Raw genomic sequence first — 25,034 nt, forward strand, 5'->3', positions numbered from 1 at the left:
GAGGAGAGGAGTGAAGGAGAAGAAGACGAGTCGAGAAGAGCCAGTCTACTCAAACGACGAGGGGCGTCATGCCCATCTTCTCCTCCATGCTCTCCCAGTAGACGACGGGTCTAGGCTCAAGGATACCGAGCTCGCTAGAGAAGTTTCTGTGCTCCTCGACAAGGCCGGCGATGCTGGGAACGCGAGAGATGGAGCTGTTGACGGCGCCGGCGGCAGTGGAGGCGGAAACGCAGGACGGTGTTTCGGAGGCGGTGGTGGAGGTGGAGCGGGTAGAGTCCCACGATGCTCGGCGGAGGGAGAAGCGGCCGGATAGGCTACGGAGACGGAGGGAGACCATCTTTATAGGTGTCGAGGGTATGCGTGGTGTGGTGTTGTGTGCTCGATGTTGATTTGTTCAATATCTTCTCTTTTTTAAGCGCCTCGAGGTCTGATGTGAAGCGGCCGTGGGTGTGCGTGTGAAGAGAGTTGTAGCAGTATATGCACAAGGACGGAGAGAGTGTGTGAAGATTGAAGAAAGAAGAGAATGCCCAGGAACCAGCCTGTGATATAGGAGAGAAGATGTATAAAGAAGGTGGAAATAAAACAAGATGTGCTGCAAGACTTTGGAGGTTATCCCTAGTGCCAGAAGGGAGAAGGAAGGAAGAGAAAGGAAGAGAAAGGGCGATGGATGGCGTTTTTCTATCGAGGGAGGCGAAGCCACAGGAACTACGTATTACTACGTCCATACTACGTCCATGCTACTACGTACATACAGGCAGAGAGCCATTGCTTCTATTCGTAGAAGTGAGTAGTATTGGTTCAAGAATCGATAGTACGGATTCATTACGGAGTAACCAAGTTTTACGGGTACAATACAGTCTACAGAAGCCAAGGCAAATGTTACCGTCTCCCCCCCCCGTGTACCTGAAGCAGGGGGGGGGGGGGGGGGGGGGGGGGGGGGGGGGGGGATGCCATGCCTCCTTGATGCCATTCCACTGCAATCAATCACTCGTACTACACACAAACTGCAGTACGGAGGAGCTTCATGCCCCCTCCCCCCCTGAATGTCGTTTCACCTTTTTTCTCTCCCTCACTTTCTCTACGAGTAAATAATAGCTGTTACTCCTTACCCTACCACTAGTACGGCGTGATATCTGTAGTAGGTACGAACCACGGCCCTGTCAACGTATGCCTCTTGCATCATCACCCTTGCCACACACATTGGTGGGGACTGCCCCGGGCCCTTACAGATTCTGAAACATCCCATACCCAAGCACTCGTGTTACGTGTATAACTTTTCTGCTTCTTTCTCTTCTTCCTCTTCTTCTCTATATGATACAGTGAGAGAATGTTATCTGGTCAAAACTTGCGCACCTGACGTTTCGAAGGACACTCCCCCCCCCCCCCCCCCCCCCCCCTCCACATTTATATCTCGCTGGGGAGGGGGGAGGGGTCTGGTTAATCAACGCCATTACGTTCAAATGATAATCGTCACGAGATGGTACGTGTGCTCGCTCTTCTATTTTTGCCCCTTGCTGCGCCATCATCATCGTTATTACGGGAGTCGTACATCATCATGCACCTGGGCAGGAATGTAATGCAAATCATGTGTCTGGACTCTACAACGATCGAACTGCATAGGATTGACGGTAGCGGTAGGACTAAGACTGCATGGCGACCAAATATGGAATATATTGAAATTAACCTGTCCTCCCTTGAGAAGAACATCCTCAAGTCACCCATTGGCAAAAATTCCACATCTATCATATCTACAATATCTCTCCAAAAAGAATAGAAAACACACAGGAAAAAGAACGCCGCGCTGTTTTTACCTTGCAAGTCCGATCATTCATCTCTCTCTGTTTATGCACATGACAAAAAAGAAAATCATTAACCAGCAACAAGAATACCACAAAATGGACGAAAGAGAAGAAAAAGACATGGATAGAAAGACAAAGGAAGGGCCAACATGTCTAGATGAAAGATGGCAAACGAGTGAAATATGCAGAATAACTTGGCAAATCAGCCAGACGGAGGAGGTCTGCGAATCGTCGTGCTTCGCCGAATCGTCTCGAGCCAGATGGAGTCTTCTAGCATATCGCTAGCCTGTGTCGGACTCAACACGCTGCCGGTTCTGCTGCGGCTGCTGCTTGTGCGGTCCACGCCAGACGACCGACGTGCTCCCCCTTGACCGTCGAGAGCATCGAAGCCCATCCCCAGCGGTGTCCCTGGAGGTGAGGGTGATGATGTCGCCGACCGGGGGAAGCTCAGCGGGTGGCGGTCTCCCGCGCCGTGCCAAGAGATTGGGTTTCCCTTCCTGCTGCTGGGCGAGTCCGGCGACGACGGCTGCGAGCCAAAGTAGTCACCTCCAGAGCCGCCAATGCTTCCCTGGACGCTGAGGTGCGTGGTCGGCCCGCCTGGACTCAGCGACCCGCGCGCCTGAGAGGTCTCGTTGTCATCGACAAAGATGTCCGGGATGTCTAGTTGGGGTATCGTTGTCATGCGTGACGCGCGCTTCGCCTCCATGTGCTTCTTGAATCTTCTAGTCCAGTACCTGCACTTTATTAGACTTTCCTTCTTCTTTCTTTCCTGGGAGAGGGGGGAGCCGATTGAAGGACGAGAGAAAGACAGAAATGAGGGGAAAAAGAAAGTGAGATGGAGGGGAATGACTCACAAGGTGTCAAAGAACCCCTGCACCGTCTTGCGACGGACAGACTCCTCGACTCGCTGCAGACGGGCACGACGACGCAGGAACTCGTCGAGCTTGAGGCTTTTGCTATCCTTGATAATGTTGTAGTGCGCGAGGATCATGAGGACGCTGGTAAAGGTGATGCCCCTGTCCGGGTCTGCGCTGACAAGAACTTCCTCGTAGAAAATTTTGAACCGGCGACGCTTCTCGCGGATCTTGACCACGTCGAGCTGGTCCAGCCTCTGGTTGAGCTTGTTGACATCGATGCGGTTGTTCTTCACGTCGACAATTGAGTTGTGTCCGTTGGCCCGCGCCGCTGCCGCCTCGTCTTCGCCGGGCCGCGAATCGTCCATGATGGAGTGCACCGAGTCCTCGCCGTCGTAGATGCGCATCTGGAAGACGCCCGACAGCTCGCTGAGCAGCCTCGGGAACACCTCCTTGCTGATAGCCCCTGTGCCCGCCGGGTCGACGCTGCGCCAAGCCTCCTTGAACCGTCGGATCTCGTCGCGGTCCACGGCCGCCACCCAGCTCGACCGCTGGTACACGTAACTGAAGCTCTCGTAGATGAGTGACACAAACAGGTTGACAAAGATGTACATGCTCAGAATGTTCCACGCGATGAACAGGAAGCGCGCCCAGTTCTTGCTGCCGCAGTCGCTCTGGAAGAAGTCGGCATTGTCCACGCACAGTGGAGGCTCGATGGCCGCAAAATCCTCCATGACCGCGTTCCAGCCCTCGCCGAAACTCGTGCGGAACAGCAGGATCAGCGCCTTGGGCACGCTGCGGAAGTTGATGTCGTTGCCCGCCTCCTCGCCGAAGCGCGTCAGACTAAACGCTTGCGTAGAGGCAATGGCGAACACTAGGAACAGCACCAGCCACGTCGCTAGCAGGTTGCTGATGACCGGCAGACTGGCTGCTGCCGTCTTGAATAGCTGGTCCAGCGCGTCGTTGCGCGGGATGATGAGGAACAGGATGGACACCAGGAATACCTTGTGCAGCTGCATTACCGTGTCCTTGCTGTTGAGACCCAGTACGGCCGCGGTGGTGATGAACGCCCCCGACACGCAGAAGAGAGAGTACAAGTCCCAAGAGCTCCGCCGGAAGCGGCTCCACCCTAGTCCGACTATCCTCACAAAGATGTTGGCAATGTAGATGAAGATGAACAAGAGGAAGATGACGATGCGCGTGTATGTCCACCAGAATGGCTCACCAGCAAATTCCACGATGAGTAGAATGAAGTGCAGTACCAGTATGAGCGTCACTCCTTGGTACCACTTGCCGCTTTTTTCAGTCGCTCTCTTGTGGCACCACTGCTTCCACTTCTGGTGGCCGACCTTGGTGTACGAGCTCTTGGACGGCGAGATTTGCCGTAGCAGCTTTCGCAATTCCAGCCACGAGCGCTGCTCCGCCGTCAGGAATGCCATGCCGGTCTGCTCGGTGTAGTTGCGCATAAAGACAGAAATGAACAGGGTGAGGATGAAGATGGTCGCGAGCAGGTTGAAGACGACGAAGAATATGGCGTTGCCCTGCGATGCCAGGTCTGACGGCTGCCGCAGCTTTCCAGTGATGCTCTGGGCGGTGAAAGACACATCAACCCAGCCCTCCTGGCTGACAATCTGGAAGAGAACGAAGAGAGACGAGGCAAAGTCATCAAAGTCGAAAAATGGGTTAGATGCGACACGAGGTGCGAGCATCGGCCAGTCTTCGCTGAAAGGGGTGCTGTTGAACTCTCCGAAGCACTGCGTCAGGAAGATGATGTTGTCGCCATCGTTGCACTTGACCAACATGCCACCAAAGAGATTCAGTCCGTAAACGGCGAACGGGATTAGCAAAGAGATGGAGATGACGGCGGCACCGAATAGCTTCCACCATCCCATGATGATGACGGAGTGAAACGTATCTCTCGCGCTGTTACTGACGTTGAGCAGACGTAGCGCCCTCAGGGCTTTGAACGCGCCAACGGCTCTAGAGATGGCTCCGTCGTTGATGAAGAGTGTGCCGACATTGATCCACAGGGTGATGAGCACGATCGAGTCTAGGAAGCCCCAGGAGCTACGGAGGTAGGCGTTGGGCGTGGAGATGAGCCCGTCGGCAATCGTCTTGATGACGGCCTCGATGGTGAAGACGATGGAGAAGATAAGATCCGTCCATACATACCACTTGAAGGTGGACGGGTTCTCGTCAAGCCTTTGGTGTTCCTTCTGATACAGCGGTGTCGTAATACAGGCAATGATCACCATGGCCACGACGATGGCGTAGATGAAGGCCGAGTAGATGTACCAGGCAAATTTATTGGGCTCGACTCCATCAAAACGCTCGCTCCCCCTAGCCGGGCCGACTAACCTTTGACAGAGACGGCGGATCTTGTTATGCGGCGCGAAGAGGTATAATGACACGTTGTACGTGGGGTGCCTGGCGAGATACTCGCGCTGCGCCCTGCGCCGCGATGTCGCCGCCGTCACAGCCTGCTTAGCCATCTCGCGTGCATTCAGCGTCGTGTCGTTCAGGTAGTCGTGGGTAGTGTTGGTGTAGAATGGGTTGGGCTCCTGCTTCGTGAACCGATGAGCCAGCTTGTTCCAGATCCTGCCGGTCAAACTGTCCTGGGGATCGAGTATTCTCGCCCGATGATGCAGACCGTGATCCATGGTAGGGTCTTCGGCCTCGGTGGGCTCGTCGAGAAACTCACGCACGACCGCGTCCTTGAGGAGCATCTCGGTGATTGCTGGCCCATAGTCGAGCGGATCTCTCCGGTGTCGTGCCCTGCCCATGCCGAAGATGGTCGACAATGCGAGGTTGCTTGAGTTGTTTCCAATGTCCTTTTTCTGCAGAAACGCTTTGACTTGCTCTAGTCGCTTCTCGTCTTCCGACACGTCAAAATTCTCTTGAATGACAGCAATGAACATGTTGACCAGAACGAAGAAGGCAACAATGAACCAGCCGACCAAGAAGGCGATTCCAATCCAGGCAGTGTTGTAGGGGTGAAGGGTCTCTCCAACGAGATACAAGATGTCGGTCCAGTTCTCACTGGTTAAAATCTGGTACATGCCCAGAAACGAATTGTAGATGGTGTAGAATGAAACTCGGTTCAGTTCCCCGTCGTCATGGATTGGTATCTCGCCCCTGAACAGCTGAGCTGCCAGAATGGCCATGAGAAACGTCATGAGGAAGACAAACATCGTCAAGTTGGCGATACCAGCAGCATTGCCAAGAACGAGCATAATGATCTTTCTGGTGACTGGGATGGCCAGGATGACTCGGTAGACCCGGAGGATCTGGAAGACGGTGAGCCACCGGTATGCTTCAGACTCAGGAATGGGCGGTATGAGGATGACAGAAGTGACAATGGCGAGGAACAGGTCGAACAGATTAGCGCGACTCTTGTGGAACCTCCGCCGGTTGGTTATGAGACGTAGAATGATGTCGACGTCGAGCATAATGGTCACGAAGATTTCGGCCTGGCGGATGAAAGCCTCGCGGCTGGGTGGCATGACTGTGCTGCGGAGAGCCTGACTCAGGAGATTAAAGGCAATGATGCCAACCCATACATAGCGCGTCTTGTTGTACCATCTCTGGAGGCCGGAGAGGCGTCGCATTGCCTCTTCAGGATCCAGCAGGGAGACTCGATTGGACCCTCCGGTGAATGCGCTGGCCTTACTTTCTTCGCGGATGACCTGGAAGGAAGACAGGATGACGGCAATCAACAAGTTGACAAGCCATAGCGTCATGATCATGATGCCAGCCCCAAAGAACAAGGCAGCTAGGGAGTAGTCTGATCCCATGGTGTTGTACATGAGGTCCGAAAATGTATTGGCACTCATGATGACAAAGACGAGTTCGAACGAATGCGCAATGTCGTCGAAGTTGACAGTTCCGCCATTCGGGGACTGTTGCTGCAGGCATATGGAACCTCGAGGACAGATGAAACCCTTGCCATCTTCAGTTCCCTTCACGAGTAGGTCCAGCGAGCCCTCATTGGCCATGGTCACCCACGGCAGGATGGCGCCGGTATTGTTGTCCCGATAACCGCCACAGAATGCATCTTCGTTCGTGTAGGAGGCTGACATGTTCGTTGGGTCTAGAGGATCTAGCCAGACACACTGACGTGACAGACTCGACTTGAAACTCTGTACACCAATAATGGCAAACACAAGCCAGAAGAAGAGAATGAGAAAGGCAACCCGCACAAGGAGAGGGGCCGCCTTTTTCAAACTGCGCAGGATTATCTATAAGAAACGCAGTTAGATAGCCGTGTCTTGCTGGTAAAGTATGACAAAGTACATCGGGTCGTTCCTTACCGAAGTTCCGTGTGTCACTGCTAGCAACCTCAGAATACGGAGACAGCTAAGCATTCTAAAGAGGTAGAAATGGGAGGCGTGCTCGATTCCAGAAATGCTTAGAATGAGCGACATCCAGAACGAACACACGGCCAAAAAGTCTAGGCGGTTAAAAGAGTGACGCAGAAAGGCGCGACGGGCCAGTTGGAAGCGCTGCTGCTCCTCAAGCGTCTCTGGCATGGTCTGCTGGGTCTGCATGAGGGTTGTAAAGGAGCGTGAAATGGTCGCTGGTTCAGGCGGGAGAATGCTGCTAACCTTGGCAGACTTGCGATTGTTGTGCGGCTGAAATATAGATCTATACTGGTCTACAACGGCCGCACGGATACCCTTGGACCTGTCGATCGTGCTGTACTCGGCAGCATTGAGGAAGAAGCCAGAAACAATGATGCGGCCGATGAGCTCCAGAGTGAAGACGATGAACAGTCCCAGCATCGCCCAGTCGATCCATCGGTGACCCCAGTGGGTTGGTCGCTCGTGGCCAGGAGTGAAGACGTTAGAAGCCGACTCGATTGTGAGCAGAACGGTTTGGAGAATGATGAGCAACAGGATCAAGGGCTCGGTATAAGGCTTCACCAAGAGGTCACAGAGCCAGAGCCGAATGGGGTTGTTTGCTTCGAAAATATTCAAGGTACGGCCCTTGAGGGGGTTCGGGGGCGGTTGGCGCGGCCCTGGGTCCGGGATCGGGGTAGAGAAGTAGTCTTGTGCGCCACCCTTCTCCCCAGGAGACCGGATTGGGGACCGAGAGCCCGGTTCCTCCACGGGTGACGGGATGGGTGATGCGTCTCGACTGCGGTGGCGGTCAGAACCGTTCGGGGACCTCGACCTGTGCATCGATGCGCGCTGGTCGGCAATCTCTGCATCGCCGCTGATATTGACGACACGCTGCGACATTGCCCGAACAATGGACCCAGCGCGCTGCAATGCCCCGGTCGCAGTCACGGACGGCGAGCGAGAACGGTTTCCAGCAGAAGGAAACTGGTCGGGCGCCAGGGTCAGGCCAAAGTTGTGTCGCCTCGAGCGGCGGCCAAACTCGACATCGTCGTCGGGATGTAGTGTATCGCGAGGTGTGCGGGCGCCATTGTCGAGGTCTGAGACGGTCTGGAAGCTATCCCGGGACTGGACGTCCATGGCCGTAGGAGAGAGCGCCCCTGATATGTGCTGAGGATTCGAGGTGAGGGGGATGGTATCGGCGTCGGCAAAGTCGTGGTTTGGCGACTCGTCCATGTACGGCGGCTCCCGGTCGGCCTGCCACGACGACATGCTGCCTGCATCATGTCTTGAGTTGTGGAAGGCCGGTGGGAGGGCAGATTGTAAGGCTGCCACGTCTATGGGAGAGCTGGGATGGTCGTGGGCAGCGGACGGCGTGTCGTATGGTTGATCCCAGTATGGTGATACTGTCGCGAGAGACGTCGCCCCAGGACCGCCGGGGGACTGTGGTTGCCGTGCAGACTCGAGGTGTTGCTGGGAACCATCGTGGGATGGTGCGTCATCGTTGGAGCCGGGAATCCCGAGGCTCTGTAGCGGGATGGACTGCCGCCGGGACATCGGGGAGCGGCCAGGAGGATCTGAAGACATCGAGTCGAAAGAAGTAAAAGCGTCGTCTGGCTATCTACCCCAGCCAGGAACAGGTCGGATTGCAAACAATGCTCACAACGAACGGCTTCGCTGATGGAGGAGTGCAGCGCCAGGCAGCATCTCGAGGCTCCCTCTAGGCGACGATGAAGCAGGAAAAACGAAGGTGATGAGCAAGGAGAAGGAGTAGGAGAAGAAGGAAGAAAACAGTAGTATAGTGGTATAGTTTAAACGAGAGACAAAAGGATGGACAAGCAAGACGAGAGAAGTATCCGTTCAGTATAGGTGCCGCGCCGACACTGCCAATGTACGAGTAGGAGTGCATACTACGGGATAATACCAGCAAAGCGTTGAATACGGAGTAATAGCCCCCCGGTTCGCCAAGGGAAATCGAATACGCACAGTGTAGAGTTTCTTAAAATAGTAATGAAATGGGTATGTCTAGCAGTACCGATAATCTCAGACGGCACTGTGTCATGTCGCTGCCAGGGACGTATTTGGGGGGGAGGGAATGGGGGCTCTTTCCAACTTTTCGTGCTACGTAAGAGACTGGAGAGACTGGATACCTTGACGGGGGACTCCCTGGGGTTTCCCGTATCTCGCTGCATGCTGCTCGCAATACTCATAAGGAGGAGAAAGACGAGTAGAAATAATACAGGGGGGAAATCCTCACTGGACCTTTGCATGAGCTCCGTATTATCCGCACGCATGGGATACGGAGTACTTCGTAGCCCCTTGTTTTACTGCTCTCGCCCTTGTACCCTTTCTATTTTTGCATAACTGACAGGGTTACGCGGTATGAGTACATGCACTCGCGCGAGTGAAAGTCGTACAGCCACGCTACGCGCCACGACCTACCAGCCAACTTTCTCGACATAGAATTCACACAGGGGAGCCTCAGCTTTTGGATGACCCTCGAGTAGCCCGTCGTCATAGCCCGTCACATCCTAACTTCCTTTCGGTCTGCTCTCCCTCAGAACTCACATACGGTCGAACGGATACACAGATAACTGCTCGTTAATATCCCGCGACCGACCATGGTGTCCCGGAAACGCACCCACCTGGAGGCCGCGGACGAGCCGCTTCAGGGCGATTCCGTCCTGGCCAAGATCCGTGGCATGTGGCAGTTTGCCAACTTCTGCCAATGGATGTATACCTTTGGCAAGGCTGCCAAGATTGACGACTCGATAGACGTCGAGGTCAGTCTACGAGACCCCGGGGGTCACGTATGAGAGAATGAGAAACCAATACTGACATTATCTATCTGTAGCATCTCGAAGCTGGCTGCCTTAACCCCGAATCGACACTTCTTCTGGATATTGCTTTGGCACTTCTAAAGCTTATTTCATCACATCGCGGTCTCACGTACGCATTCTCTCACGCAACGACAGTACGGCCTGACGGCAAGCTAACGTGTTTTCGAATAGGCTCGACATCTTCGATAGCCAAGCCAGGAAGCTGTACCTCGACCAGGCGCCCGACGCGAACCCCTTCGGAACCGATGACGCGCCCCGACGATTTCAAGACTTCGATGCGGCCACTAAGGTAGGGTTATATTCCCTCTGTCCCTCTGCGCAATCCTGCGTGATATACTAATGCGATATGTATGCAGATACGGGTTCTGCAGCAGATGACGCAATGGATAATGATATATCCTGAACGCATCCGCGACAAAATGGAAGAGCAGAAGGATGTTGATCAAACAACTTGGGTAAGTATCACACAGACGATGCCTCCGGTTGCGCTTGCACTGACATCACCAACAGCGCATAGAACCCTACGGATGGGACAGCGATGACCGAACCTACTTTGTTCTCGACGACAACCGCGTCTATCGCTTAACCGAGGCGCCTCCCGCTCCACCGAAGCCCAAGAGGAAGAAGTCGTACTACCGGTCCGGTCGCGCCCGCAGCAGCAAGCGGCGTCGTGCTGAAACCGAACAAGATGAGCAAGAAGGCAACGCGTCCGAAGCGGAGGAGAGCATGATGGAACCCCAAGATGACGGTCTCGGCGGAATGAAATGGGAATGCCTCGCCATCACATTGGACCAAGTCCGAGAACTCGTCGACAGTTTCCGAAAAACGCGGGATGAGAACGAAAAGGTGCTGCGGAAGCAGCTGGAGGACTACCTGGTCCCGATTCTCGAGAAGCAGGAAGAGAGCCGGAAGCGCAAGGCTCTTCAGCGCGAGCGAGAGCTCCTCAACATGGCCAAGATGGCCAACGCTAAACGTTCGAGCCGAATTGCCGGAAAGATGGAGCAGCAGAAGCAGGAAGAGGTGGAGAAGGAGCAGGCAAAGGAACTCCGACTCGCAGAGGAAGCAGCACGACGAGAAGAGCGAGCCCGCCTCAAGATCGAACAAGAGAGGGAGATCAGGATGGCATCGAGGGAGAAGCGGTTGAAGGAGCGTGAGATTCGTCGCATTCGCCATGAGGAGGAGCTTGCGCAGCTATCCGACGACAGCAAGCGCCATGGTGATGACAGCAGCGGCAGAGGGTCGGAACGTCGGCTGCACGCCGAGATCCAAAAGAGCAGACAGGCACTCAAGGACCTGGAAGACGAGGATGAGGACTGGGTATTCGATTGCAGCTGCGGTCTGTATGGCCAAGTGGACGATGGAGCACACAGTGTGGCCTGCGAGAAATGCAACGTTTGGCAGCATAGCAAGTGTCTTGGCATCAGTGAGGGTGACGCTGAGAAGGCTGACTTCCACTTCATCTGCGACCCTTGTCGCCGCCGCACAGAAGAGCTCCAAAACGCCCCACGCTCTCCCATCCGGCTACGGATCAATGGTCCTAGCGCCGTCGCTGCTGTCAACTCTCGCCCTGCATCATCGGGGGGGCCGTCATATGTGCCGCCTGGCGGTGGCAGTGTTGTTGTTGGTGGTGAGGAGGCATCGGCGGCGGACGAGGTATTGCCGGCTGGCCGTCCGGGAGCTGTTTCCAATAATAGCTCAGGCTCGCTTAGTGGTGGTGAGGGGGGGACATCGGCGGCGGGTGAGGTGCCGGTCGGCCCTGTTGGATCTTCGCCTCAGGAGAAGCCAAGTTCACCGACAAAGGGGACACCGACTTCAGCAAAAAGTCCTTTGGTCCACCTTCCCGCCTCCACGAAACAGCTTGTGTCGCCCCTGGCACCGCCTGCCGGAGGTCATGATCGGCAGTACGACACGGCCGCATCTCCTGTCAAAGGCCACCGGGGTTACGACGGGGCCGAAGCTGTAGATGGCAGCCCTGGCAAGGTCATACCGAACAGCAACAACATGGAGAAGGTCCGACAGTCTGGACGTCCGGACGTCAGCAAGTCTCAGGGTGCCACGGCCTCACTTCAGGCGAGCCTGCAGCAGGGTGCTGCAGGTGCTTCAACCAACAGCAGCGACAGGAACACGGCGACGAGCGGACAGCCGCAAAACTCAGCGTCGAGTCCCGTAGCGGCGTCCCTGATACAGACACCTGCAGGCCCTGCGCCAGCTCTAGTGTCGGCTCAGAATCCAGCGCTGGAGCCGACCTTGAGCACCCCCGCCATCAACAGGGACATCTATCGAGCGGCACACATGGAGAATGGTAACATTCCTGCTCAGGGCGGCATCTCACCGGTCAAGAACTCTCCCCAGAGCTCCTTTACATCAGCCACCTCTTTCGTCGGCAGTGCCAGCGCCAACAACACGCCAGCCAAAATCCCCCCTGGCATCACCCTCTCACCATCTCCGCGCGAACCTATCCTTACGCCCCCGACAAAACATTCTGAGCCGGCACGGCCACCGCAGCAGCAGCAGAAGCCCCAGGAACACCAGTGAGGTAGGCTTCCTGAAGGAGGGTAAACTTGGACGCACGCCGGACGAACAAACTGCCATTGACCGATACGAAGAGGGAGGCGCATACACCCTCTACTTCGACCGGATAGATGCGTGTGTATCTGTATGATTCATTCCTGCTATGGCTGTTGGTTCCTAAAATAACCTCTCGTCTTCGACCACACGACGACTTTGTTTTACGAGCCAACTCTGAGGGGGCTGTGGTCTTGGGGGACCTGAAATGGTCAGAATAGACGGATCTGCCAACAGGTGTTTGGACGGACCAGTCAGAGCGATGACACTTGATCACCATGCGGTCCCAGCTTTTGACAAGGGGAAACGCAGAAGTCTAATATCTAATGATGTGATTGATGAGAAAATACAGCCAATGTGAGGATGGAGAAACTACATGTACTAGGGAATATGGGAGTGTTACACAAGCAAGTGAGACAGGGACTTTCTCATCCCCCCCTCCCTCTCTCCTATTCCCCTCTCCTCCATCATCAACACACCAGCGTTCGACATTCTTCTGGCACACCGATGCCCTTCAATGGAAAAAAAACCACACGATTCTGCCTCTCAGAATGAAGCTTGGACCCCGGGCGTAAAACTGCGGGCATGGTCACGACGACGTTTGGGGGGGGATCTACGTGATGGATGTTGGGGAAGTGGGTGTACGACCGATGGCATGGGTTGGGTGGATGCTTTCAAGGGTTGTCCCATGTTTCTCATTATCTCTAGGAGACTGGACGGCTCATGGTTCCATCCGGTCCATCCCACGTGTTCCATTTGCAACGATGCAATCTCTCTAGCGGCGCACCTCTCTCCCTCACTCTCCTTTATGTTGCCGTCTATTGATGAGAGCCTGGAAGACATCGTGGATAGGATGTACCTTCGTCGTCTATTCCAACCAATCGCCGCCGTCCGCCTTGCGGCTATTTGACGTCTCCGCAGCTATACAACGTTCGTTCCCATCAACTTGGCTGCCGTCTCCCAGCTCCGCGCGGCGCGCCTTGGAAGGGTCACCCTCCCCTTCTCTCAGCCTCGTGGCGTTCTGATACAATACGGACATGGTACTGGTGACGTCCTACTACTTATCACTAGTAGCTGCTGCTAGCAGCTATCACTACTGCTACTCCGTACTGGTAGTATCACCTATTCTGTACCACCGACTTTACAAACTCATCGTCTTCCAACTTCCAACTGGCGCAACAAACCAAAGCTCGGGCCATGAATGACTATCACCTGCTTCCCACCCACCACCGCCACCGTCAAGTCAGCCTTGGAGACCCTACGGCCCATTGACACTTGCAGGGCAACATTAGCCTGAGACGCTATTTTTGAGTGCACCAGACTCATGATCACATCCGCCTGTTGATACGAGGCGGTGATCTCCCTCTCGTGTGGTGGCATCTTTTTGTTCCCCTCCCCCTTCTGGTGCAGTTGGGTTCTATTTACGACGGACTTGTTCTCTGCAAATGCCGTCTAGATTCCACGAGAGAAGCCTTTCGTGATGGTGTGCAGATGCCACTTGCATCTGCATTCGGTAGGGCTACAAGTTCATTGAACAAAAGCCCCCCCCCCCCTCCATGTTCCCCTTTCCTCTCTATTATGACGACGGACAAAGCTCTCTAGCTCTTCGGGCGCATATTGCCGTTAGAAGGCTTGGGAGGCTGGAATATCTCAAGAAAATATCAAGTCCCCACCACCCCTCCCCGATGTGATAGAAACATGACAACAAAAAGAGAGACCCGTGTCCCATCTCCGGTGACTTCAAGTCTTTTAGAACGTTTTGTTAATTAAACACCCCTTCTTTCGTTTATATCTCTCAATTGAACAATTGGCGTTCACTCCAATATTACTCAGAGCAGCATCACTCCCCCCCTGCACCTAATCTCTGCTACTACTACTACTACGACTGCTTTCTGCCCATCCTTCTTTCTCTTCCCTGTGGTGGCACGGCCTTCAACTTAGACTCCGTCACAGCTTGCCAGCAATGGGTCGGATAGCTATGCCTTCGCCGACCCCGTCTGCCCACGAGGCTCTATTCTTCACAGATGGTCGTGACAGCCTGCCACACCTCACCACTACGCATCCCCTAGATGGTCTTCACCGTGGACGTCGGGCTTACGACACTCCTCCACTTGACGAAACCGGCGCCTATGATGACGATGTTGAGCCCCCTGTCAAGCAGCAGCAGAACAACAGCCTCGCAGTGAGTCCCGCCAACGTTGAGCCATTGCTACTATACGAGTGCCCATGGGCAAGACCGGGATCTGCTAACCAGACTGCACCAGCCGCAGGATGATCAGAAGAAGCCCAGCAAAAAGGCCATCAGGAGGGAGAGGAGGAAGAGACTTCAGTATCCTGACCTGGTCGAGCCTCTGTCCCAGTGGGGCCGGAAGCACGGCATCGAGCCCAAGGACGTGCACAGCTTCGCGACGCGCGACATCCAGAAGCGCATCAGCCAGGCCATGAAGAGCGGCTACGTCAAGCGCAACCTCAACGTCTTTTTCCTCTACAAGAGGGCCTACTCTGACGTGGCCCAGGCCTGGATGGAGATCCACCACCCGGACCGCTCAAAGACCCAGCCTCCCATCGTGTCGCTCGTGGGTGAGTCCTGGTCCAAGGAGTCGGCCGAGTTCAAGGAGTCGTACACCGTCTACTCGGACCTAGAGAAGAAGGGGCTCCGCAACGCCTTCCCGGACTACAAGTACAAACCGGGAGCCAAGAAGGTCAGCACGCCTGGCCGCTCCGTCAGCTCCGCCGTCCCCACCCCGCCCCCCGGCGACGGCAGCAGTGCCAGGCCCTCGTCCCGCTATCATACCCCGGCCCTTGACGAGGGCAGGTACTCTCGCTACCAGACCCCCACCCCCCAACCTCACTACGGGACCCCCCACCACGACGACGAGGGCATCCGCGGCCTCCAGGTCTACTACGACACCGCTCACTACGCCGTCTCTACCGTCGCACCGTCCTCTACCTACGGCACCAGCCCCATGCCCACCACGTACGACGGTGGCTCGCTGCTCGTCCCCACCGTCGAGGGGGGAAGCCTGTTCGTCTTGGGTTCGGCTGGCTCCTCTTCGTTTGCAGAGACCATGCCGCGCTCCGTCTCGCCGTACTACCACGACACCCTGACCAGCCTGCCCGTCGACCCGATCTTGACGAGCCACGGAGGTGAGTATATACCCTCTCCCTCCAGGTCGGTCGAGCCCCCCGGCGGCTACGTCGTCTCGTGGCAGGACGTTCAGCCCTCCAGCCAGGAGCTGTACGAGTCCGAGATATCCCTGGCGTGCCCCAAGGTTGAGCCCTCCATCGCCTTCCCGGCCATGACTGACTCCATGTTGACGTCTGTGCCGACGGGCGACGAGAAGTTTGCCCCTCATCACGGGCTGTCCACGGACGAGCATAGCTGGCGTCTGGACGTACCGCCGCAGGAGGACCCACTGCATCAGTTCACATGGGCCATGGAGGACTGGTCACATGAATTTTCAGCTTGATTGATCGATTTTGACTTTGTACAAGTTGATATCTTCCTCGGTCATTATTTTCTATTCTGTTCTTTTTTTCTCCTTTTCCTTTTTTCGAATTTGTGTATAATATGATTGCTGGAGTTTGTTGGCGTTTTATGTGTTTGGCGGGCTGCATTCATGCGCTTCATCGGGGTTTTAAAGGACGACAACGGCACGACATGTGCACGTATAAATATCTTCGGGTTAACATGGCTTTTTTTATAAATATTTTGTCTAAATTAAATTTTATCGTCAATATCAATTTCTCGCACATGTGTATAACAAAAAGTGAATGCGATATTAATGCAAAGTATTAAGTAGTAAAAGCTAGACAGCCCATTATGTAATCATCCGCTACGTATTACGTGTGGCTGTTCGGCTTCCCCCAGATTCCAAGCTGTCCCACCACCGCATCCAAGCTGCCCTCCCGCACAACGCCACTCCCAAACCACTTCATCATCATGGCTTGGGCATCGCGTATTGTCACAATAACGGGCCTTGTGCTCCTGGTCCATGCGTAATCTCCTTCCACACCTCCCTGCCCCCGCCAATTGTCCAAGGCTCTCTCTCTAACTCTTGCAACAGCGGCTACTCTGCCCAGGAGCACGCCGTGCTCTCCGCAGTCACGACCCAGCACTCGTCGTCGCAAGTCAACTCTCTCCCACTGGACATTTGCATCGAAACGATTGTCGCCACCCTGGTGACGGTCCTGGGCCTCGTCCTAGGCACGTCCAAGCTCCGCCCCATCGAGTGGCACGTGTGGGCCGGCAAGATCGAGCGCGAGGGCGCTGAGGGCTTCCGCGGAAGCGGCGGCGAGGCCGACAAAGACTTTAAGGGTAACCCGTTTCGCCAGCTGGAAACGAGACCCGGATTCGTGGATATCCGGAAACAGCGGCGCGATTTCGCAAAGTGGGCAAAGAACGACAACAAGGCTTAGAGGAACACTGGAACCAGGGCATTTATGTATGTATTGGGCGCGGGGAAGATAAGAAGGGAAATCGGAAGCAGTATTGCCGGTTGCATATCGCTGGGAAACAAACACGAAAAGTATGAATTGTTTCTATCTATGTTTGTCCCTTTCTTGGTCTGTTTTTCAATGTGCAACAGGTTAGCTGGGCTCTCTGGTCCTAAGAGGGGACCACTTGGGGAAGAAAGGAAGGAACAAGCTGCCTTGTTCCTGCCATCTGCCAACCTCCTGTCGCCACATACTCCTGCTATAAACAGTCCATGACATATTCCGGACTCACTGTTCACTTCCATTTCGTTTCAAAGTGAGCTACGTTAAGTAAGAGGCTTACACTATGCCCAGACGCACAGCATCAGCCAGGTTGCGAGGGCCCTCGGTCTCAAGCTCGCGCTCAACACCATGTCGTCGGCGCCAACAGTGGGCTGGGTCGGTCTCGGCAGCATCATCAAGAGCAGGATTCAGTCCGACAACATCTCGTGGAGATGCATCTGGAGCTGCTTCCGTTAGAGCCTCCGGAATGTTTGTCCCCAACGGGTTGAGTTCTAGGCACACCCATCGAGAGCAGATACTTCAGGACACGACTGCTTCTCACGCAGGTATCGAAGACTCTGTGCTCGAGGAAGTAATCATGGCCATCGATATGAGAGAAAAATCCACCATGGGATGTGCCTATTTCAGTACGGAGGACGGTATACTATACATGTCCGAAAACATACCCAATGCTTCCTTGGATGATATTGAACAATATGTCGCCCATGTCAATCCAACCACGGTTCTTGTATCTGGCAAGGCGCCGGAAGAACTTTTGGGGCCCCTCGAGCGGCAGGCCAACGCGGATGGTTCAGGTATTCGGCGTCTCGGGCCATTGGTGTTGTGTCCCATGTTGACAACATGGTCTAGATGATACCAATTTCGGAGCGTTCATCTTGAGGGCGCTCGCAGCCTCGGAATTCTCGAATCACACCGCCCACGAAAGACTGATCAGCCTTCAATTGGAAGCGACCGACACTTCTCGGGCCGTTATATCTACAGTGGAAGATAGCCTCGATGAGGATACTATGCTGGGTCAAGAAGGATCACACGAGTCACGACATATTAAACTGATACGGTGCGGCACGTTTGTCAATCTCGAGAGCAATGTCGCTGTAAGCCATCTGAGTTGAACTATTTGGCTGTGTAATGTTGACTTTCTCTAGGTCAACTGTGCCGGGGCCATTCTTGGTGACCTCCACCGACGACGATCCATCGGGCAATTGCCTGACGGTCAGTTTGCTGAGATCGTTTTTCATGCTCGATCGCTTAAGAACTTTTCCGCCTCAAATGGCATGATTGTCAATTCTGAGACTCTTCAGGCTCTTCGGATCCTTCAGTCTGAAGTCCATCTTAACAGCCATTTATGGGGCTCCAAGCCCGGGGGCAGTGAGGTCAAAGAAAAACTTTCGGTATACGGCATGCTTCATCCGCTAGCATATACCCCGCAAGGACGAAGTGCCTTGCGCAAGATCCTTATCCGTCCGACTCTTGATATGGATGTTCTTGTTGAGAGACAGGCCACCATATCATTTCTCCAGCGTCCCGACAACGCAGAAAAAGTCAGGCTTGCGGGTACTGTACTCAAAAGAGTCAAGAATGCCAATTTTGCCCTCTCGCAGCTTAAAAGAGGAGTTGACTCGCCGTCTTCGGGGAAGTCATTCGACAAGGGAGCTTGGGCAATCCTTAGAGACTTCGCATCGCAGGCTCTTAAATTGAGAGAGATTGTTGGCACGATGTCAGGCAGCGAATCTGTTGTCATATGCCATGAGGTAGGCTCAAACCTGGGTGTGTCATCCAAAAAAAGGGGAGTTTAACTGACCCTCCTCGCCATGCAGGTCAAGAACATCCGGGTGAGAGAGCTCATGGCAATTGGCAGTATTATAGATAAGAATATCGATTTTGAACAATCAGATTCTCGTCACCGCTCATCCGTCAAAGCAGGAATTGATCCTCGTCTCGACGAGCTCAAGAGACGATATGACGGCATGGGGAGTTTTCTCACCGAAGTTGTGAACTCTATAAGCCGTGTGGTACCAGAGTGGGCAGCTCAGTATATTCGCTCGTGCATATTTCTACCCCAGCTGGGGTTCTTGACGGTTGTCGAAGCCGACCATGAGACTCGACGAGGTAAATACAAAGGAGAGGGACTGGGAGATGATGAGTGGGAGGGGCTGTTTAATGCGGATGGGAAAGTCTGCTACAAGAACAAGTATATGAAGGAACTCGATGACCAGTATGGAGACATGTACTGCGAAATTGGAGGTGAGCACTTGAACCCGCTAAAGCTCTCAGTTATCAGCACATTCTAACACTGGATAGACAGAGAAGTCGAAATCGTCCACGAGCTAGCTTGCAATGTCATCACCCACGAAGAAGCAATCATCGAGGCATCGGGTTTATGCGGAAAGTTGGATGCGCTGATGGCCCTCGCACGGGGCGCAGCGAAATATGGATGGGTCTGTCCACAACTCACGACGACGAGAATCCTCAATATTAAAGGAGGCCGTCATCCTCTCCAGGAGCTTTGTGTTCCCTCATTTGTTCCCAACGACTGCTACTTGGGCGGGGGTCAGAGAGACGATGCAGAGGAAGCCTCTGACCAAGCACCCACCGCACTGGCCCTTACAGGGCCGAACCACTCGGGAAAGAGCATCTACCTCAAACAGGTAGCTATTGTCGTGTACCTTGCGCACGTTGGAAGTTTCGTGCCAGCGACCCAGGCCACTATCGGGCTCACGGACAGGATCATGACACGCATGTCCACGAGGGAGAGCATGAGCCGCCCCGAAAGTGCATTTTCCATCGACCTTGGGCAAGTGGCGCATGCGATGAGAACCGCGACAAGGAGAAGCCTGGTGCTCATTGACGAGTTTGGCAAGGGGACCAACGGCCAGGACGGGGCAGGTCTCTTGGCGGCAACAGTCGACCACTTCTTGAATCGCGGACCAGAATCACCATTTATACTGCTGGCGACCCACTTCCACGAGCTGTTTGAGGGCGGCTATCTAGATGGGTATCCTGGTCTTGGCATGGCACACATGGAGGTGAAGACGGACTGGAGCGCAAGCCAGACAGACAAGCAGATCACCTACCTGTTCCAACTGCGCGCAGGTCACAGCGCGTCAAGCTTTGGGGCGCAGTGCGCGGTCCTGAACGGTGTACCGCGCGTCGTCGTTGACCGGGCAGAGGCCATCACGCGACTGTTGGCGCGCAACGGAGATGTCAGTGTCGCATGCGCTCGGCTACCGGAATCAGAGGAGAAGAAACTGGAAGAGGCGGAGGCAGTGGCGCGTCTATTCCTGCGAGCGAACTTTTCTAAAGACGCGGACTACGCCAGCACCAAGGAGACGTTGATGGAGCTCGTTGGCTCGACCATGTGAGAGAGATTACTACAATCTATTAAATATGCAAGGCTTTCATTATCATGTCAAGCGCGCTCAGAGATAACAAAAAAAAAGTTAGCACTCGTACTAGTACCAGTATCGTACTAGAGCAGTACCGTGAGTAGTAATTCTCTGGTGCGAATAAATCGTATCGTACTACACTCGTATATTACGATGTGCAATAGGATAATTGGTAGGCAAAGGAGAGGATAAAGGAGTGGGCCCTTCATCGGTCCAATAGCCCAGCCCGTCTGTTCGTCAGCAAAACGGCTATCAATTACATATGTGTCCATCCTGCTCCCCTCTCTCATTTTCTGTTTGCCCGTCCCTCCTAAATCTCCATCTCAAGCAGTGACGAAGAGAGCAGTACTGTCCCAGGGACATAGCAAGTCCGCAGCGATACGAATACGATTGACGAGAAATCCCGAGATTTTCCCATTCGACCGAAAGCACGAGTCTCTCACATATCGTGACATTTCACGCTAGATTCTCCGAGGAGGAATAAGAAAAAAAAAGAAAGAAGCTACCAAGATTATACGCCCGCGCGCGACGTCGCCTCCTCTTTTTCAACATGGCATCGTACATTGATAAGACCAAGACGACCAAGTCCAAGAGCTACCGCGGCTCCACGTCGTATGCGACATTCATGATCATTGGACGTACGTCATCTTTTCCCTCCCCACCCCCCCTTCTCCCCCGCGATGAAAGTCAGAGAGAGGAAGATTAAATGGAGAACTCGGACTATAGCGACATGTTTCTTCCTGGGCATTCTCTTCGCGTCGTTTCCGTACGACTTCCCTCTGCTGTGGAGCAAAGAGGCCATACCGGCCGAGTTCTTTGACCAGCTAGAGAATCACCTGCGCTTCATACACCAGTCGCCTCCCATCATCAGCCGCGTACTCAACATCATCCTAGCGACAGCCTTCATCGGCTTCGCCATCAAGATGTACCGGCCCAGCGAGGCCAACTTCCTGTTCGACGGCGCCTCGGGCATCCTGTACCTCATCGCTCTAGCCGTCTACACTGCCAACACGGTCAAGGGCCTGCGTGCCATCAGCGCGGGAGTGTGGAACACGGAGGAGTTCAAGACTACGCGCGAGGGTCGATACGATGGCGAGGTGCTCCTCGGTCGCGAAGACAGCCTCAAAGTCCTCGCCGCCAGCAACACCATCCTCGCACTCGTACTCATCGGCGTCCTCGTTCTCCAGGCTGGCCAGTGGTATGCCGAGAAGAAGGATGCCGAGGAGATGGCCAAGTTTGAGGCCCAGGCTGCCGAGGAGGAGAACAAGACTTCGTCGCCTGCCAAGTCGAGCAAGAAGAAGCAGTGATTTCTCGCGGTTCTGCGTCTTTCTTCTTCTTCCTCTTCTCCTTCAAGTTCATCTGGATCTGGTCTGGAAGCGCAGTCCTAAGAAGAGAAAACGAGAAAAAAAAGAGGGGAAAAGATGGCACCCACCCACCCACCCACACACACACACACGCACACACGCACACAAGAGGTTTACCATCTTGCGCGAGTATGTATGTGCGCGTGTTTTTTTGCTCGTCATTCTAACAAGAATTTAACAAGAGCGCAGGTACGGATGAGGGATGCTGAAGAAAAATGGAGTCATGTTTGAATATGGGAAATGCCTTGCGTCTGTGTCCATATTATTAGTGTCTGTGTGAAATGAACTATCGGGATGATCAACGTCAAATACGTGTATCGTCAATGTTGTATTATTCTAAAACTACCGACTCTCGACTACCAAGCAGTACTACCTCAGGTACCCGTACGCAAGGTACTATCTACTCGTAGTACTTACTGTACAGGTACTATTACTATACAACCGGCACCCATTGAGGGAATAATTCGACTAATATTATTAGCAATGGCAGTTTTTTCTCGTGCGAGAACTCGGGATTAGTCTATTACCATACAACCCACCAGAGGAGAAGACCAAGTTGATGCGGGTAACTGGGGTTGCGTGGTACCATACTGATCAAAGCAGCCAACTAGGAACCGGCATCGGATCCTTAGCGGGAGGGATTAATGATGAAACCCATGGCACCATGCATGCATTTCTTTCGAAATACGAATTATCTTGAGTGCTAGCAGTAATAGCAGTAATTAGTAGTCATAGACCATCCATACAATCGTCTCTGTCCTGCTGGGACGGCTAATTCCAGACAAGTTTCGAAGCGGAATCCGAGAATGACGTGTGTAACATGTCTGATAAGACCCGATAAAGCCGACAAGAAAAATTATCAATCGCCCCTCTTTACGCATTGTCACTCTTTTTTTTTTTGGTAGTCCTAGTGCCTTGGCGCACCCTACACTACCACACCCACTACACTACCACACACCCTCACCGTCTCTCCCCTCCACGCGAGTCCGTATAATATTAGGGGGAAAAAAAAGACAAAGAAAAAAAGCAAAAGGTTTCCTACACACCACACACAGCCCCGCGGGCCCACGTCGCTTTCGAAACTGGGTTCGAATTGCCTCATATATCCTGGAATAGGCACTTCTTCCCTTATTAAATCTTCTCTCTTCCCCCCCCGCCCTCCTTCATCTTCCTTTCTTCTTCATTCCCCCCCCCCTCTCCCGGTATCGGTCTGTCGCGCGGTTCCTTCACAATGCTCCACGTTGCCCTTCGGTAACAAGAAAAGCTCTCTGTGTGTAAGTGACTGGGCAGCTACCGCGCGAAAATCTCGGGCTACCTGGATCTGCTACATTACGACGAGATCTTCTTTCTCCCTTTTCATCCATCCACCCCCTCTCCTTCTCTCCTCGCGCGCGCGCCAGGAGATACCCGGAAAATGGACCCTAGCCATGATACCGTAGCCATGGGGCCGTCGACTTCCACCACCACAACTCCCACAAAGTCTGCCCTGACTCGTCGGAGAAGGAGTGCTCTTCTCGAAGCCACGGAGGATGTCTTTTACGGATCCGTGAGTCTTGACCCTTGGGAGGAATTCCTGTTTGACGATGGTGATTTTTTTTCCCCTTTTGGCAAGCACATACTGACTCATAATTTTATTCGATTTTTTTTTTGCAGGTCGCCGGCGTCGTCGGTAAGTACATCGAATACCCCTTCGACACAGTCAAGGTGCGTCTCCAGAGCCAGCCGGACCACCTACCGCTACGATACGCCGGACCGCTCGACTGCTTCCGCCAGTCCTTCGAGGCCGAGGGCCTGCGGGGCCTATACCGCGGCATCAGCGCGCCGCTGGTCGGCGCCGCCGCCGAGAACAGCAGCCTGTTCCTGTTTGAGAGCGTGGGGCGCGAGGCCCTGTTCAGCACGGGGCTGGCGTCGCGGGAGAAGGGCCTGTCCCTCCCGCAGCTCTGGGCCACGGGCGCCTTCTCGGGGGCGCTGACGTCCTTCGTCCTCACGCCCATCGAGCTGGTCAAGTGCAAGATCCAGTCTCCCGCCCTGGCGGCGGAGGCGGGCCCCAACGGTGGCCCCGCCGCCCCGCTACGACCCTTCGCCGTCGTCCGCGACATCTTCAAGTACGAGGGTCTCCGGGGCTTCTGGCACGGCCAGATGGGCACCCTGATCCGCGAGGCGGGAGGGTGCTCCGCCTGGTTCGGCGCCAAGGAGACCACCACGACCCTGTTCTACAACATGGCCATCGCCAAGGCCTCCTCGGACGAGGAGCGCCGCCGCATCCGCTCCAACCCCCTCCCGCTCTGGCAGCAGGCCATCGCCGGGGCCTCGGCTGGCGTCTCGTACAACTTCCTCTTCTTCCCCGCCGACACCATCAAGTCCCGCATGCAGACCATGCCCGTCGGCGGCCTCCAGGCCAAGCGGACCTTTTGGAACGAGGGGCTTGCCCTGTGGAGACAGCACGGCCTGCGTGGGATGTACCGCGGCTGCGGGATCACCTGTCTGCGCTCTGCACCGAGCTCCGCCTTTATCTTCATGGTTTACGATGGCCTCAAGCGCCGATTCCCTCTTCACTGAGCACTACCCACCTGCAAGCGTGGGCTCCCTCCCGGGTCCTGACTATATCTTCAACGACACATCGGTTGCAGAAATGGCGCAATCGAAAGAGGAAAAAAAACCAAACGGGGCGATGGTTGAGCTCTTGTTCTTCTAATTCTTCTAATTCTTTCTTCCTCCATTTCTTACTAGTATTACGTTCCTCTTGCTTGGAAATGGAACAGACGTGGTTGGCGCAACTTTCTTTTTCTTCCTCACTTTCTTATACAAACGGCGTTGTTGGGCATGGTTTGGCTTTGAGAGCGTTTCGGTACGCCCTACTCTTGTTGGATATGGGTAAAAGTTCGTTGTTTTAAACGACATATATTTCACGAGTCCCTTTTTTCCTCCATCTTTCGGAATCATAGATGACAAGGCACGCATGATTGTCAGGGACTATGAAAATCATAGGTTCTCTTCTCAAGGGATAGAAGGAGTCTAACGAAGAGATGATCGGCTTCTCGGCATCATCGCTTCCCGAATTGATTTCGCTTGACCTGTTGTCACATGGCATCAATGGCTGGACGTAGTATTGGTGTCCCTTTCGATGTGCGCATGCGTATGCAGGCGCACGCACACAACTCTTCTTAGGAATCTCTAGATCCGAGAACGAGGCCTTCACTTGGCGTAAGGGTGCCCATCCCTAGATGACACGAGATTATCTACGTCAGAAGTACTAGCCAAGCCAGGATGCACCTGGGACAGCTCCAAGGTGCCGATGAGTTTCATGACACTCTCCACCTCGCTCTTGAACACTACAAGTCATTTTGCTAGCCAACTGAGCCCGGCGCGTACGTGTATTAGCCCCCCCC

General features: G+C 54.3%; 9 protein-coding genes across 9 annotated transcripts in view; 6 read left to right on the forward strand and 3 right to left on the reverse strand.

The window, feature by feature from the left end:
- Positions 1-49: 49 nt before the first annotated feature.
- On the reverse strand, positions 50-337 carry GMORB2_6047 (uncharacterized protein; the record flags this gene model as incomplete). The annotated part of the gene is made up of 1 exon (XM_035468017.1): positions 50-337. The coding sequence occupies one exon, from the start codon at positions 335-337 to the stop codon at positions 50-52; it is 288 nt and encodes a 95-aa protein (XP_035321998.1).
- A 1,664-nt stretch (positions 338-2,001) lies between these two features.
- Positions 2,002-8,577, reverse strand: GMORB2_6048 (voltage-dependent calcium channel; the record flags this gene model as incomplete). Its single annotated transcript, XM_035468018.1, has 3 exons — positions 2,002-2,533; positions 2,654-6,891; positions 6,964-8,577. The coding sequence occupies 3 exons, from the start codon at positions 8,575-8,577 to the stop codon at positions 2,002-2,004; spliced, it is 6,384 nt and encodes a 2,127-aa protein (XP_035321999.1).
- Positions 8,578-9,611: 1,034 nt separating this feature from the next.
- GMORB2_6049 (Chromosome segregation ATPase) lies at positions 9,612-12,365 on the forward strand (the record flags this gene model as incomplete). The annotated part of the gene is made up of 5 exons (XM_035468019.1): positions 9,612-9,773; positions 9,845-9,939; positions 10,002-10,119; positions 10,187-10,285; positions 10,341-12,365. The coding sequence occupies 5 exons, from the start codon at positions 9,612-9,614 to the stop codon at positions 12,363-12,365; spliced, it is 2,499 nt and encodes an 832-aa protein (XP_035322000.1).
- A 1,993-nt stretch (positions 12,366-14,358) lies between these two features.
- Positions 14,359-15,865, forward strand: GMORB2_6050 (HMG (high mobility group) box; the record flags this gene model as incomplete). The annotated part of the gene is made up of 2 exons (XM_035468020.1): positions 14,359-14,577; positions 14,660-15,865. 2 exons carry the CDS (start codon positions 14,359-14,361, stop codon positions 15,863-15,865), a joined length of 1,425 nt encoding a protein of 474 aa, XP_035322001.1.
- A 473-nt stretch (positions 15,866-16,338) lies between these two features.
- Positions 16,339-16,814, forward strand: GMORB2_6051 (Membrane magnesium transporter; the record flags this gene model as incomplete). Its single annotated transcript, XM_035468021.1, has 2 exons — positions 16,339-16,394; positions 16,463-16,814. 2 exons carry the CDS (start codon positions 16,339-16,341, stop codon positions 16,812-16,814), a joined length of 408 nt encoding a protein of 135 aa, XP_035322002.1.
- A 547-nt stretch (positions 16,815-17,361) lies between these two features.
- Positions 17,362-20,257, forward strand: GMORB2_6052 (DNA mismatch repair protein MSH5; the record flags this gene model as incomplete). Its single annotated transcript, XM_035468022.1, has 5 exons — positions 17,362-17,689; positions 17,745-17,989; positions 18,041-18,646; positions 18,713-19,139; positions 19,197-20,257. 5 exons carry the CDS (start codon positions 17,362-17,364, stop codon positions 20,255-20,257), a joined length of 2,667 nt encoding a protein of 888 aa, XP_035322003.1.
- A 574-nt stretch (positions 20,258-20,831) lies between these two features.
- Positions 20,832-21,588, forward strand: GMORB2_6053 (to secretory component protein shr3; the record flags this gene model as incomplete). Its single annotated transcript, XM_035468023.1, has 2 exons — positions 20,832-20,919; positions 21,008-21,588. 2 exons carry the CDS (start codon positions 20,832-20,834, stop codon positions 21,586-21,588), a joined length of 669 nt encoding a protein of 222 aa, XP_035322004.1.
- Positions 21,589-23,086: 1,498 nt separating this feature from the next.
- On the forward strand, positions 23,087-24,204 carry GMORB2_6054 (mitochondrial ornithine carrier protein; the record flags this gene model as incomplete). The annotated part of the gene is made up of 2 exons (XM_035468024.1): positions 23,087-23,191; positions 23,299-24,204. The coding sequence occupies 2 exons, from the start codon at positions 23,087-23,089 to the stop codon at positions 24,202-24,204; spliced, it is 1,011 nt and encodes a 336-aa protein (XP_035322005.1).
- Positions 24,205-24,840: 636 nt separating this feature from the next.
- GMORB2_6055 (Hydroxyacid oxidase) overlaps positions 24,841-25,034 on the reverse strand; it is a gene marked incomplete at both ends in the record, with an annotated part of 533 nt that continues 339 nt past the window's right edge. Inside the window, one exon of the mRNA XM_035468025.1 lies at positions 24,841-24,977. Coding sequence (XP_035322006.1) covers positions 24,841-24,977 — 137 coding nt within the window. The remainder of the gene's footprint in view (positions 24,978-25,034) is intronic.

Source organism: Geosmithia morbida, assembly GCF_012550715.1.
Source record: "Geosmithia morbida isolate 1262 chromosome Unknown scaffold_5, whole genome shotgun sequence".
Classification (NCBI taxonomy): domain Eukaryota; kingdom Fungi; phylum Ascomycota; class Sordariomycetes; order Hypocreales; family Bionectriaceae; genus Geosmithia; species Geosmithia morbida.